General features: G+C 42.2%; 1 protein-coding gene across 1 annotated transcript in view; it reads left to right on the plus strand.

Annotated features, from left to right (window-relative positions):
* The window catches only part of sbf2 (SET binding factor 2), a 91,136-nt gene that overhangs the window by 49,240 nt on the left and 26,802 nt on the right, over positions 1–15,094 (plus strand). Inside the window, exons 8-17 of the mRNA XM_056413641.1 lie at positions 843–951; positions 1,302–1,415; positions 1,634–1,711; positions 1,933–2,046; positions 2,832–2,960; positions 3,224–3,322; positions 3,478–3,682; positions 3,895–4,004; positions 4,689–4,838; positions 9,770–9,838. Coding sequence (XP_056269616.1) covers positions 843–951; positions 1,302–1,415; positions 1,634–1,711; positions 1,933–2,046; positions 2,832–2,960; positions 3,224–3,322; positions 3,478–3,682; positions 3,895–4,004; positions 4,689–4,838; positions 9,770–9,838 — 1,177 coding nt within the window. The remainder of the gene's footprint in view (positions 1–842; positions 952–1,301; positions 1,416–1,633; positions 1,712–1,932; positions 2,047–2,831; positions 2,961–3,223; positions 3,323–3,477; positions 3,683–3,894; positions 4,005–4,688; positions 4,839–9,769; positions 9,839–15,094) is intronic.

Genomic DNA, 15,094 nt, shown 5'->3' on the forward strand with positions numbered 1-15,094 from the left:
TCGTTTGATGGCCCACAGCTAGATAGTAGCAGCAAACAACATAGATAAACAAGTAGCATACATTTATGTGATCATCTAGCCGTTCCCTATACCTGTTTGTCAATCATCCGGAATTATTTAGGATCTTTTTCAGTATTTTCTTATGCGAACATTTCCTGTGAAAGCAGCAATAGTCGCTCTATCATTATGCTGTATATCAGTTATGAAGTCATTATTGTCCATGTCGTGCTGCCCTGGTTTCTGGTAGATGATTATGATGATGTAAAACATTAATCTTGTTAATGTATGAATGTCATTTGAATGCCACGGGCAGGTTTCGCTTTACTGCTGTCTTATATTTTTATTTTATTTTTTATTTTAAATTTATGAGGAAATGCCTCATTGAGATTAACAATCTCTTTTACAAGAGTGTCCTGCCCAAGACAGCAGCAGTAGCAAATTAGATAATGTTTCATACAATACAACATAAAACAGTGGCAGACAATATAAAAAAAAGAAAGATAATTTTTTAGATCACAGCATGAATAAAACCAAAACTAAGACTCAAGTCATCATAACCCAGCTCACACAGGTGCACATACCTCAGTCAAAGAAAACATCTACAACCAGATGAACCTACCTCCAACTCTTTCAATCTATTTTTTAAAAACCCTAAAGAGACCGGTTCCAATTGACCCAGATCAGTTATTGTGAGTGTAACCACTTGCATTTCACTTTCAGAATAATGTATACTCAAACACAGGAAGTACATGTTAAGCTCTCACTTGCACATTTATTTCTCAGTCTTGCTCATCTCATTGGACGGATTGTGTATTAACTGTTGTGTCCTTTCCCGTGTTCAGTTACCCATACATCCCCATTCTGCCTTCACGACTGCTGGAGGTGTTGAGCTCACCCACTCCCTTCATCATTGGAGTTCACTCCATGTTTCAGACTGAAATCCAGGATCTGGTGAGTGAAGATGTGTCACAGGCATCCAGTAATCTCTGGTTCTTATTCACCGAACTTGAAGATCCCTAAATTGTTCAATGCTGTTAATAACCTGTGAACAAATATTGGAGTTTTTTTTAATATCCTAAACGTCAGGCTGAATTGTTATATTGTTGGTTTTTCGACTGACCAGGAAAAGATAACTTCAGGAAGTTTGTACACAAGAAGATGAAGTGATCTGCCCTTCAGCAAGATGTTTATTTAACTGGTTTCGGCTGATGTTTGTCCGGCATACGTGTTGTTGCTCACAGCACTCCCTTCTGCTGCAATCTAACCACCTGACGTGTCTGTGATGACGTGTGTATCACCAGTTGGATGTCATCATTGCTGACCTGGATGGAGGCACAATAAAGATTCCTGAGTGCATCCAATTGTCCCAGCTCCCTGAACCTCTGTTACACCAAACAAAGACGGCCCTCTCCCTGGTAAGCACAAACCTACACATACAGGTGCAGCCCTGCTATTTAAATATTCCACATTTGATGATATATTTAAGCAAGCAAAAAGTAATTAATTCATGAAAGCAATTCAACTGTCAACACCAAGTATACAAATCAAAGTGATCCTGTTTTAGCTGGTTACTCATTGTGCAGCATTGTTCACTTCTAAATAAATAATGTGGAGAAACATGTATTCTGTGTAGGTTTTGCACCCGGATCTGGAGATAGCAGACAATGCATTCCCTCCGCCTCGCACTGCTCCCTCAAACCTCAAGTTGTTGGTGAGTCAGCATCACGATCAAATGTCCTTCTTTCATTTACGATCCTCCAGAAAAGAAAAGAAAGTCTCTTATCTGCAAAAAGGTTAGCGTTTGAGTGGGAGCAATAACTGACGGTCACCCATTACTCTCACAATAAATTACATGTCTGTTGCGGAATAACTTATCAGACGTGCATTTGTGGCATAGTTTCTTGATGAGGTGTGTGTGTGTGTGTGTTCCAGGATAAGGAGGTGAGGGCCGTCTTCCTCAGGTTGTTTGCACAACTCTTCCAGGGCTACAGGTCCTGCCTGCAGCTCATCCGCATCCATTCTGAACCCGTCATTCACTTTCACAAGGTAACATCGTCATCATGGAATTAATGCATTTGTCCAATATGTGACCAAAGAATGAAGTTATTTAGCAAATACTGGCATGTTTCTTTTTGAGCTGCCAAGGATGTTTGTGTGTGTGTGTGTGTGTGTGTGTGTGTGTGTGTGTGTGTGTGTGTGTGTGTGTGTGTGTGTGTGTGTGTGTGTGTGTGTGTGTGTGTGTGTGTGTGTGTGTGTGTGTGTGTGTGTGTGTTCGTGACTCTTCTATGATGTTATCCTTTTGTTTATGCGAGCTTCTCGGACACAGTCCCGTAACCTTGGGTAAAGCCCGGCAATGACCGTATGAAACGTATTAGGTTTACTTTTTTGTTTTGTGCCGAGGTTTTTGTTTGTTCGTGTCTGTGATGTCTCCGTGGTAACCCATCAGAACATCACCCTGAAAGTACCCCACATGGATCACATTATAAACAAATGCTCCGCTCATTCGCCTGGAACTGCTGAGAGGGGGAAGACTTGAGTGAACTGTGTTTTATCTCTTCATCACACAAGCACAAATAATTCTGCAAAGAGTACATTTATTTGCATGTAGTCATTTATAACTACATTTATTTCCATTTTTGTTCATGCTGAATAAATAACTTATCCAGGATTTTAACATTAGAAGATGCTGGTCTCAGGACCTCTTGCTGAGATATTTTTAACATCTCGGAATCTTTTTTCTGTCTTTCAGTCTGCAGTAAATCCATATGAACAATATTACATTGTTCCCATCTGTATGGAATTGTAACTGATCTAATTCTGACATTTTCCAGACTGCCTTCCTGGGCCAACGAGGCCTCATTGAGAATGATTTTCTGACCAAGGTTTTGGATGGCATGGCCTTCGCTGGCTTCGTCTCAGAGAGAGGTCCGCCTTACCGAGCCTGCGATCTCTTTGATGAGGTACTGTACCATGATGCTCCACTTAAAGCTGAACTTTGCCCGTCATTTTTAAGCTCTAAGTCGTACTTCATACACAACATTTGTACACTGAATCAAAGACGAAAGAGTTTTTAATGTGGACTGGTGACATATGGACGAACTCTATCAGCTATGATGGTGACCTAGGTATGCTGCAGGAGCACTGTGATATTGGTTTATGTGCTTTCTAGATGATCCAGCCCCTCTTAATAGTAAATATTATTGTTTTGTTGTGTGTTTTGCAGCTGGTGGCCTTGGACACTGACAGCTTTAAGGAAGAAGAGGTCAGCCCTGCCAATCTGCAGAAGCACATCAGGTCATTCTCTGATCAGCTATACAGAAATGTAAGACGTCATGCAAATATCTCCAGCTGTATTTCCATTGTTGTATTTGTGTTCTACTGTATAGCGCATATTTCTTCATTTTAGCATGCTCTGCACATGTTTTGCTGTATATCCACTGTACATACAGCTGTGTATCCTCTTCACATGTACTATAGGAGAACCCAAACCCCCACATGGCATTCCAGAAATTGCCCCGGCCTTCGGAGGGGTCCCACCTGCGGGTGCACCAGGTACCCTTCCCCCTGCTGGATGACCAACTGGTGGAGAAAATGATGCAGGAGGGTGTGGCTAAGCACAGCAGCGCTCCTCCTTCTACTCGATCTGAGAAAAAGTGTGTTGTACCTGCTGGACCACCCGTCGGTATGGTCACCTTTCAACTGCCGTCTTGTACCCGCATACTGTTGTGATGAAGCTTTACATACCTGCAATCTTTGTGTTAAATCTCTTTCACAGTCATAGCTTTAACAGAACGGGTGTTTGCTAAATATATATTTGACTTGTGAAAAAGCTCTGATGCTTGCAGCAGCTATAGTTTGAAGCTGCTGTGACTCCTCTCCTTTTCTGTATCCTAGTGTCCATTATGGGTAAGAGTTGCCCCGTGTTTAACAGCGCTCGCAGGCTGGAGGTGGTGCGAAGCTGCATTTCCTTCATATTTGACAACAAGACTCTGGAGACTGAAAAGGTGATGCACAATGTCCTTCCTCGGGAGAGCTCCTCAACCTTTTAACAAGCTCATCAACTGAAGACATCTTTGCGTCACACTGAATCAGCAGACCGTTAAGGAGCTGTAGATCTCTCCTCACCATCATCATTCTCGTATCTTCCAGCTGCCACACAGAAATCGATAGGGCCTGTAATCGATCACTCCATCCATGATGCAGTAGTTATTGTTTTAACACAGAGGTTAATCGGTTCCTGTCCTTTTAAAAGCATCTATATGACACAAAGATGTCCTTCATCGTGGCCGCTGTTAGTGATTCTACCCAATGTGCATCCAATGTGTTTAAAATGGGATTTTGGCCAGTTATAATCTAGGCCTGCATTTCTGTGCAATTGTAAGAATGCATAGCATGTATTCTGTGAACCCCCTCATGAGCCTGGAAATCCTTTTGCTGCCAAATGGTCATTAACCATACGGCAGGCCATCGTAGCTCAGAGTACTGTGTGTGTACAAAGTGGGAATATATACAAAAAATAATATATATTATAAAACAAGGGCCTGCTTTCTTTCTTTTTTTTATTACAATTGTTTTACCCATCACGAATTGTCAATTATCTCTAATCAACATCTCTTATCAGATCAGCCACTTTCTTTGAGGTATTTGTTCTTTATTTAAAGCCACTTTGTCCACCTTCCTCTCAACAGGCGCTGCCAGCTGCACTCCGCGCACTGAAAGGGAAGACAGCACGCCAGTGTCTGACTGAGGAACTGAGTCTTCATGTTCAGCAGAACCGCGCCATACTGGACCACCAACAGTTTGATTACATCATCCGTATGATGAACTGTGCCCTCCAGGTAAGTCATGCCAACACAAGCCATAGACCCTTTCTACTTCCTGAAGCATGTTCAATACTCCATCGGAAATTAATTGACAATATCTGTGTTAGTCAAACTTATCAATCAAGACATTACTAGACGTTTTTCAATGTTCATATCGTTGCCTTTGGGCTCTAGAAAGTTATGATGTTCATAGATCTGGTAGTCTGACCATCTATTGATCAATGAAGAAACAAACTCCACCCATGATGCAACATTCAGTAAAATTGCACCATACATTAGTTACAATGGTGCACGATAGGTGATCAACCAAATTATATCAGTTTTTACTGTTTAATCATGTGAATTATGTAGATCCACTGATGGCTGAAAGATTGTATATACTGTAAGCTAAAATTGTTTTCCAAAAATAATTACAATTCTGTTTGACCTGAACTGATTTTGTCCAATATACTTATTGTGTTATTCTTAATAACATAATATATTTTAAAAAGGAACGCACCATGAATATTGTTGAAAGATGGCAGATGCCATATTTTATGAGTTGTCATTGGTCCTAGTTTCACATGAGCAATGTGTGAGCGGGACAGTCGTACATGTAGAGAACAGGCATGTCCATCCTCTTCTGCTTCTTTTTTCTTCATTTATTTTCACATTTTGACTTGCTTGCTGTTTATCGACCAGCATGTTTGTTTCCTTCTGGTGTGCTCATGCCTCGGCTACTTGTCAAAGTGTGTAAGTAATGTGTTTTTGTGCCGCTCATAAAGAGTCAGTGAGGCTTCACTCAGCTAGAGCAGCCGGGTCTTTATTGGTCGTGCCTCATGTTTTACTGCCTTGAATCAGCCCTTGCCAAAGATTTCTATCTTGTTAAGCAGTCCTCAAAGAGTGCAACTTTTATTGAGTTACTTTATATTCCATTCATCTCCCCCCCCCCCCCCCCTCAAACAATGATAGAAATTCAATTAATCCCAGCATCTGCCTCAGCCAAGGACATTCAAAGTCATTTGACGTGTCATTTGCTTCACTACTATAACTTCGACCTGGCAAAGCTACTGACTGAATTTAATTATTTATTTATTTCCACGCATGCAGGAAGACGTGGAAAGAAAAGCGTGTTGCATCATCCCTTTTATGCCCCATGATGTCGGTTTGCTTGATTTCCAGAAGCACAGATGAGCTCTGCGCTGCTCTTATGTAGTTTGTAGTAGTTGTCAAGACTTGTATTCTGGTTTAAATTAATGCAAAGCTGCGTACTGTAATGTGATTGTCACACTCTTGTGAACATTGCTGATTGCCAGGCAACCAGTGTGTGGAAAAATGAGATCTTGATGTGTTGGCTTCTGTTGGAACGGATTGATTTTATATAGTTTTAGGTATTGGTCCAAAGTTGGCCATTTTGTTTTGACACAAACATTTCGACAATAAAAAGTGGAAAAGTGAGTCGTCATCTAAACATGGATTCAAGATATCATAATAGACACATCGAGTTGACCACCAGGACCCCCACATAGACCCACACAACTGCCCCTCTTAGGCACACACACACACACACACACACACACACACACACACACACACACACACACACACACAAATATTAAATTGTTGTGTTTTGTGTTGTTGCACTTTGTTGTTGCCCATTTTTGCTTTCATTTTTGCACACACTTGCCAATTGTGTGTGTGTGTGTGTGTATGTGACAAATAAAACATCTTGAAATCTTGAATCTTGAAATCTTGAAATCTTGAAGTGCATGTTTGTGTCCTTCGGTCCTTTAACAAAAGCCAAAGTGACATACTCGGTAAAAAATGTTGCTTGCTTTTTGTAAAATGACAGCATGATGCCTCATTAGGATTGTGGGCGTCCATGTTAATGTGACACATTGAGTTTGAATGAAATCATCGTTATGAGGCTAATCGCAACATTTAGTGTTCAACTGTTAACTTCAGGCCAAGTGACGGTTCTGTCGTCTGGTTGCAATCAGTGTCCTCAGCGAGACACGGCAACAGGAAGTGGTACGTGTCAGAAAGATGTCCACTAGGCCAAAGGTGAGGACTTTAGAATGAGGTGCTGCTACCTTTTTAGTGCTTGTTTATTCTTCGTGTTTTTGTAGTGGATACAAAAATGTGTTATACCTTCTCTGGAATGAGTTGATATGTTTAGAAGCAGTTTAAAGAGAAGCATTTAAACACCTGTGTTCTGTCCTTATCCTTACCCTCATTAGGGTTTTTGAGTTAATTGGACACACACACACACACACACAGTGTGAGTGTGTGAGTGAGCACTGGTCAGTGCTGCAGCTTCTAGAAGTGAACGTTGCGCAAACCATGTGGGGGAATGAGTCCTGCTGTGGATGTATCCTGGCATCCCAACCATTTCCTGTCGGATAGGATTATGAGCCCTCTGCGCTCCGCTGTCTCATGGCCGAGGGCCTCATGATGCTCAAAAACAAACTCTGACTGGCAGTTAACTATGAAAGGGATTAGGGCGGGAGGTCCACAGCGGCACGGAGCCCATGATTTCGGCATGAGCTTGACCGTCTTATGTGCTAGAGCGTGCAGTACTCACAGATGTGGCTGGAGGATACGAGGCTCTTTATCTGACTGACGTGTCTGAATTGCAGAACTGCGAGCTAATGAACCGGAGCGCGACCAACCTCGTCTGTACTCTCGGTTCCTCCCCGAGGGCTTTTAACATGGATAGTCTCTCAGCTTAGACATTTTTTTGTCCACTGCCACACAAATCTGATTAAAGAATGGCGTAAGTGCCGGTTCATTTATATGCTTTCCTGGTAAGTTCTGACTTGTTTGGGACACAGGAAGCTGCTTTTTGCTCACATCCTCCAGTGTTTTGTCACGTGCTTCTTGTTTGTTCTGGCTGTATACGTGTCATGAGACAGAATAGCTATGTTAGTCATCATTGCCATCATGGCTCAGCTTCAAGAATGAGGCGGAATATGGTGAGACTTACAGTAAATAATAAAAGGGGGAAAGGAAGTCGGCAGGGTGTCCTCGCAAACACAAATGTGGGGACACACGATGCCCTCCTCTCACTCCATGATTGAAATCCCCCAAAAAGCCTTTCTAAAATGTTCCCATTTGGCTCTATTTAGCTCTGACAATGATTGAGTCAGAAAAAGTAGAAATACAATACCTAATCAAGTTTTATATGTAATGCCAATCGACTAGAAACCGCTCCGCTCAGGTTTCACTTTTCATTCAGTCTTATCTCAGACCTGCTGCAGGTTTCACTGCTTATCTGTTTGCTTAGTTACAGTAGTTGACCTCCAATTATTTTGTGCTTTCACTTTGCCTCTCTGACTGCGAACGAGAGATTAAGGTGGAGGTATGTAGCTGATAATAAGTGGAGTTTAAGTACACCTGATAGTAAATACTTTATATTAGATATATGGTGTTGGTGCAGCCTCTGGACGAAGCTGTTCTTCATCTGAAGCATGACTTTGGCATTTTCACCAAGTTTCTGTTGCAAAGAACCGTTGACATGCATCGCTGAACTTCACTCTTTTTTTCCTTTCTTTTTTTAATAATACTGGTTTGTTAATTATTCACGCATTTCTGCCTGCGCTTTTCCACTTGTTGTTCTATTTTGACCGGGGTCCATGAACTGGTGTGACCTGCAGCATTGTTAGGGTTGCTGGTAAACAATGCTTTGGTGCCGCTCCAGGCTGGAACATTTCACTGCAGCCCAAATAACTGCAAAGAGAAACACCAGCGACAAGAATAATAAAACAGAAACTATGTTGCTCAGTCGACGGGGGGGCCCAGGCTTTCATGTGTCGCCGTGGAACTTGTGTTTTGCATTTTCTCCACTCTTTACATTCTTGCGTGTGTTTTTGTGGGAGGGAGGACTGGCGGTAACAGAGGCCCCCATCAAAGACCGCTATCAGAAAGTGCAGCATTCTTCTCTCTATCTCTCCTGCCAAAAGTACGACTCGGATAAGACGCTTATAGTATGTTGCATAGTTTTAGAAGGTTTCGAATAGAATTGAAGGCATAAAAAGAGAGAAACGTGTGTTAGTTAAACATTTTCTGGAGATGTGAGGTCCCACTGAGGGTGATGAGGTGCAGCCCCGGGTCAAATCAAGTTTCCTCTGGCTGTTCTAATTTCCAGAGATAAGTACCAATTTCCTGTGAATACTTTTCAATCCAACTCGCGTCCTTTTCTCTTATTTTCCTGTTGTCAACGTTCTTTGCTATCTCTACGAGAGGTTTAGTTTGGGCCCCTAAGTCCCCCACTCTAAGCCTCTTTATTTGCTATTTATCTTAATACCATTCTCATGAAAGCACCACTAAGCGTCGCCTCTTTGACCTGAAAGAATCCATAATACTTAGACACTTCAGCATGATGTGTAAAATGTCGAGGAGGGAATATTTATACTATTCCCTGATTTAAATAGAAAAAGGAATACATTTGCTTTGTGTCTAGTCATGCCTTCTTGATAAATGGACACAGCATGCCACTGGAAAAACGCATTTTTTGTATCCAGTGCTGATTGTAAAAGGCTTGTAAAGCAATCTAGTTCAAGAATGAAAAACATAAAATTACCAATAAATTGGACGCTGGAAGGCTCTGACAGTTGTGTCAAGGCAGAGATAATAAAAAGCTATTGAAAGCATATGTCCTAATATTGGAGCAGAGGTTGAGGCAGACTTTTTATTTTATTTTTGTAGCATTGACCTGATATTCAACAGGGCCGGAGTGTCTCTATGAAACAGGAAGTTACCTTCGTTGAAGATGGCGTGTTTGGCCCCCAGTGATCTTTTAGGTTATCAAAATTGTTTCTTTAGCCCTCGGAGTGTCTGACCTCTCTGAAAACGTGTGCTTCTTGTTTTGGGGCTCCAGTGGAAAAAATGTTTTAGCAGTGCTGTGTAACATTTCTCCTGCTGTGCGCTGCTCTGCTCTAATGTCTCCCCCGTTGTTTGACCCACAGGACTGCTCCAGCGCGGAGGAGTACACCGTGGCTGCTGCACTGCTGCCCCTGTCAACAGCTTTTTACAGGGTGAGTCAAATAATAATAAAAAACTAGGACGTATGCAAGTTTGGTTCAATGCTACTGTTTGTCATATTGTCATCATTATGCATACACACCAGCGCCCGGTCGTGTGGCTGTGTACACACCCTATAAATATGTTTTTCATTTTCACACATGCTCACTGAGCTGCTGAAATGACTCTCATCACTCCGTTTTTGACCAAATAACATTAAAAAAATGTAACATAAAGCTTTAAAGCCAGATCGAATAGAATTCGTTGGTTGCGATTTGTAAACGCACAACATCCACAACAACACGGTTTATCGGTTTCCCATTTCTTTAATTGTGGTTGTGTAAAAATAAAATTATAATAATCTGATGATAATCATATATTGATTTTTGTAACTCTCAAATATCAATATCTCTGTCGCCCCCCAAAAAGTCCGGACAAGGCTGTTATGAACCGAGGAGGTGGGAGGCAGGGTGAGAGTGAGAGAAAGGGTCGCATTGACCTTCCTGAGCTGATCTCTGAGTGTGGACATCAGAGTGTAGAGGGCGGACCACGGTCTTTGGTTTCCAAACCACATCATCAACACGGGGTAGCTGCATTGTTCACCACGGCTATGTCCCCACAGCTTGCTTGTTGCTATGGGGACCGACACAACCGGCCGCATCGGCTTTGTGGTGGGTACCAGTGCCATACACTGATAGGCTGGACTGGGACCTGACCCGCTCTCTCCCACCACATGACTCATCCACTTCACATGCCACAGGCTAATGCAATTCTAGATAAGACTTATGTTGTTATTCTTGTTTCTCTTTCGGGCCTTTAGGATTTCAGATCCATCATTTGTGTCCGTTTCATGAGGAATTTACCACTGCACAGCAATTTTTGATTATAAATGATTTTCTTGTCTGGCATTGGCAGCTAATAAGAGGAAAGAATATTTTTAGAATTTTCCCTCGTGATTGAACTCGTGACAAGCTCGAGCTCTGCCTCGCCAAGAGGGTGACAAGTAAAGTGACGTCGGAAGGGAATCTGGCAAAAATATCCTGTCATCTCTATTTTAGTCGCACAAAGATCACACAGTGAAAATGTAGGAAAACAAAGCTCAGTATTGGAGCATCCCAGCAGCTGTCATCATGAGTATTACAAAATGCAACCTTACAAGTTTGGTAAAATAAATGGGATGCCTTGATTTTTGCAAAAAACAATATGACACTTCAGCACCAATAACCATCTCATCTTTCAGAGGCCGCTCACTCGACATCCGGCTCTATACAGACATGGAACTTATAGAACGACCTCTGAACCACTGCGTATGCATTACAGTAGCTTTGTGCTCTACTAACAGTGGGGAATACATTATACAGCAACTTATTAACCCTTGTGTTGCCTTCAGGTCAATTTGACCCGATTCAATGTTTCACCCTCCTGTTACCTTTATATTTACTAACATATTTTACCCTTGAGGTCAATATGACCCCAGCTATTAAAATCTCCAGAAAATTATTAGAATTAATATTGTTTTCCAAGTTTAAGTGTGAGGTACTTTATATTTGTTTGTTGACTCCCGAAAGAACACCGACATTAAACATTGAATCGGGTCAAATTGACCCGAAGGCAACACAAGGGTTAACCTGTGCTTAAATCTTACCAGACCGCGGAAGTCATTGAAAAAAATGTGAGACAAATTGAACACGGCATTGTAACTTTGACCAGGAAAGGCTGTTTTCTCTCTCACTGTTATAAACTTTGTTGGACTTATAGGTACATTTATAGTTAAACATCTCAAAGGGTCTAGAGGTGGTCTGGTTGTCCTGCAGTGCCATTGTTCCATTGTTTTGCTTCTTGTAAATGCCCTGTGTGCTGTGAATCAAATCATTGACCCACACATAACCGTGTTTCCTGTTTGAGAACTAGTCATTCATTTAAAATATCATCCCAACTGTGATCCTGATCCCGCTATATAGCGCCAATTCTATGTGAACTACTGTCCTGTTTTCGCTGCAAAGCCTGTAAGCCGATAAAGCCCTTTGAGATGTCATGGGACTCTAGGCCCCCTAGTGAGCTAAGATATCGTCAGTGTTTCAGAGATGATTCAGAGAGATTATTAGCAACATTTTCTCTCCATTTTTTAAGGTTGGAATAGCAGCTTTTCCTGCACGATATTCTGCTGTCGAATCAAGCTTTTGCCAAAGAGCCATGCATGCACATCTGCATTGGAACGACAGCCGATTGGCCAACGTCAGCCGTCATTCGATTTTCAAAGCCTAAAAACAGTCAAGAGGGTTGAGAAGTCTAGTTTTCTCTCAGACCACTTGAATTACAATCACTGGTTGTCGGAGGGAATTCTAGTTCACTGTTATGCTATTGCATGCCAAACACCGAGGCACCACATATGGAAGACTGTTGGTTCAAGTTCAAGAGGCCGACATTGGTCAAGTCCCTGTTTGGTATTCTTGGCCAGACTTTGGCAAGCTCACACTCTGGTCATACTTCCAGTGGTACGGTCCCCATCGCCTAAAGTCTGGCCCCAAAGTCAGGGAACGTGGGAAGCTCCCCTCGGACTGCAACCATCTGCTCCCAGAATCTGTTGAATGGAGACGGACAGTGTTTGGTTTTATTTGTGGCCCCATGTTGACACAAAACAGTTTATAACATTGACCCACATTTGATATTTATTTGTTTTACTTCCCCCTCTGCTTGACCCTTCTTGGATGTTGTGCCCAAACTGAAACATTTCTGGGACAGTATTTGATAGATGTGTGTTCATATTTCAGATAGAAGGAAGGGGGGAACTGATATGCAAAATATCTTTTGTGCACGGTTGGTGTCATTCGGTCTGGGCAGGTAAAGTTTATCTAAATGCCACACAACCTTTGTACAGTGGCCCTTTGTTGCAGGTTTTACATGTTGTTCTAATCTGCGTGGACAGTTCCTTTGGCAGTCATTATCTAGCGAGGGGTGGGTTTATCAGGAGATGAACTGGTGTCATTGACGTCTAGTTCTGTTGTTATTCTGCCCTTTGCGGTCCCACATGTCTTGTTCCATTCTTATGTGTCCCGGGGTAAATGCCTCCTCCCGGGGACAACACAGATTGGATACAGCAGCAAGAGAAAAACCCAAACTCCATTCTGGATAACTTCCAGGTGGAGAACACTTGACTGTTGGCATTCTTTCAGCCATAGTTTATTCATGGGGGATTTAGCGTCTTGCTCACTCAAACTGCTTACCTCCATGTCCTCGTGAGGAAAATGACGTACTTGCTTTTACATCTCAGAAATGTCCAGCTCTCGAGTTCCCGTATCTATGTCTACTTTGTTTTGGAACATTTATGTGACTCGTACATTGGGTTTTTACACAGTTGTGGCCTATGGATGCCATGACGGATCTGTTTGTTAGTCTGACTTTCAACGTGTCAACATGTTTTTTCCCCGTTTGTTTTACATGATGGAAGACTGGGAATACATAGTTTCGGGATGCGAGGAGTTTTCCTCACAATACACAGACTCGAATTATATAGTATAGAATTGCAAAAATGAGGAGATGATTGTGGAGAGGTCAGGCATGCGTAACCACAGAGGAATAGTTCAGAAATAATGACCGTTTTTGTATGTAAGATTCAGGAATGCTATGCATTTTTCCAGTACATTGTAAATAAGGCCCTAAGTCTGGTGACATATCAGACACAGCAGTCAACACTTTGTGTCTAAATATAAGTGTGCACTCCCTTCAGTGACATATACCACCGTGACATGCACCGTCTCTGAGGGACACAATCAGCGTGTGATGCTGGATGGCTGTCCAGCAGATGTTTGGAGGCAGCAGTCAATCATAGTGTGAAACTTGGGATCATGTCCCAGAGTTTAAATGATACCTTCATTTATTTGACCTGGACACAGCATGTTCTCCTTTCTGTCTCCCCTCGGTGGTTTCCGGGTTGTTTTTAACCCATTCTCCCTCTAACGCGCTGCATTCCTTCTCTTCAATAGTCACACGGCCAGACGGGTCGGATAGCGCTGTACTCCCTCCTTCCCCTTCATCTTCACTTCTCACCTTCCTTTACTCCTCCCTTTCCTGTGCTCTGCTCCCCTCCTTCTCTGTCCTACTCCTTGCGCATCTGTCTTGTGGATGTCTCTTTAAGCTCTGCGTATTATCATATTGGGTAGAGATGACCTCGGTCAAAATGACCTGCACGTATCTGACAAGTCAAAAAAGAACAGACGGGCTGAGTATAGACAGCATAGACAAATCACACAACCCCCCCAACCCCCTACACAAACACACACACACACACCCACACAACATCTGCTGCAAGACACGTAGCACACTCCCGGGACAGATAGGTATTACCATAACTACCCAAAGGACTTCAACAACGTATTATTACTGTACTTGTCACCATTTATTTACAGTCTTGTTTCGTGCATGTCTCCATTCCGTCAGTCCGTCAGTCGACCATGTGTTCCCCAGTCCGGCCCAGAGTCGGTCACATTATAGCCTCTCTTCAAAACATTTGGAGCTACAGTAGATTTGTCATCCAGCGTTTTTCTGGCCTGATTCCCAATTCCTCAATTTATGTTGGTATGTTTGGTTCCTCTGATGATAGCAAAGTGTAATCTTCTCTATTTCTGGGAGAGAACAGTTTATCTAAAACAGCTCCCATCCATATGTTGCCACATGATTTAGCGTAACTGCGCTCTGGCACGAGTGTCTCTGAACTGCACTACTGATTTGAAAGTGCCGTCGTCTTGTCAGAATTTTGGTGTCGACCTCAAAATAAATTAACGATCGTGTGTAGGGTGTCAACATTTAAATGTAATCGGTGTTGGTTTTTAGAATGCCATTTTTTTGGGGAGTTATTATCTATATTCTAGGGGGGACATTTTTTTTTCTATTTTTATAGCTTTAAAACCTTCAAATGTATTGTCTCACATTCCTTTTCTTGTTGTCCTCTGTCACTCGTCCTCTGGATATACTCGTGTATTTCTTTACACCAGTGTAACATTTCTCATTTTTGTAATCTGCCTGCTTCAGAATTTGTGTAATGAGACATTTCATTTCCCTATTTTTTTCCTAAATTATTTCCATGTTTATGATCAATTCTGGTGAAAATGTGAAAAGCTAAATATGTCTGAATCACACTGAAGAACGATTGAGTCTTATCTGCTCTCTGTCCTCCCAGCTCTCCTCTCTCTTGGCCTCTGGCCCATCACACTGGGAATAGAGCTGTTTTCATTCTGTCTGTTGCAATTACAGTGACCGCTCTACTTCTCATC

The sequence above is a fragment of the Pseudoliparis swirei genome, chromosome 4, assembly GCF_029220125.1.
Source record: "Pseudoliparis swirei isolate HS2019 ecotype Mariana Trench chromosome 4, NWPU_hadal_v1, whole genome shotgun sequence".
Taxonomy (NCBI): Eukaryota; Metazoa; Chordata; class Actinopteri; order Perciformes; family Liparidae; genus Pseudoliparis; species Pseudoliparis swirei.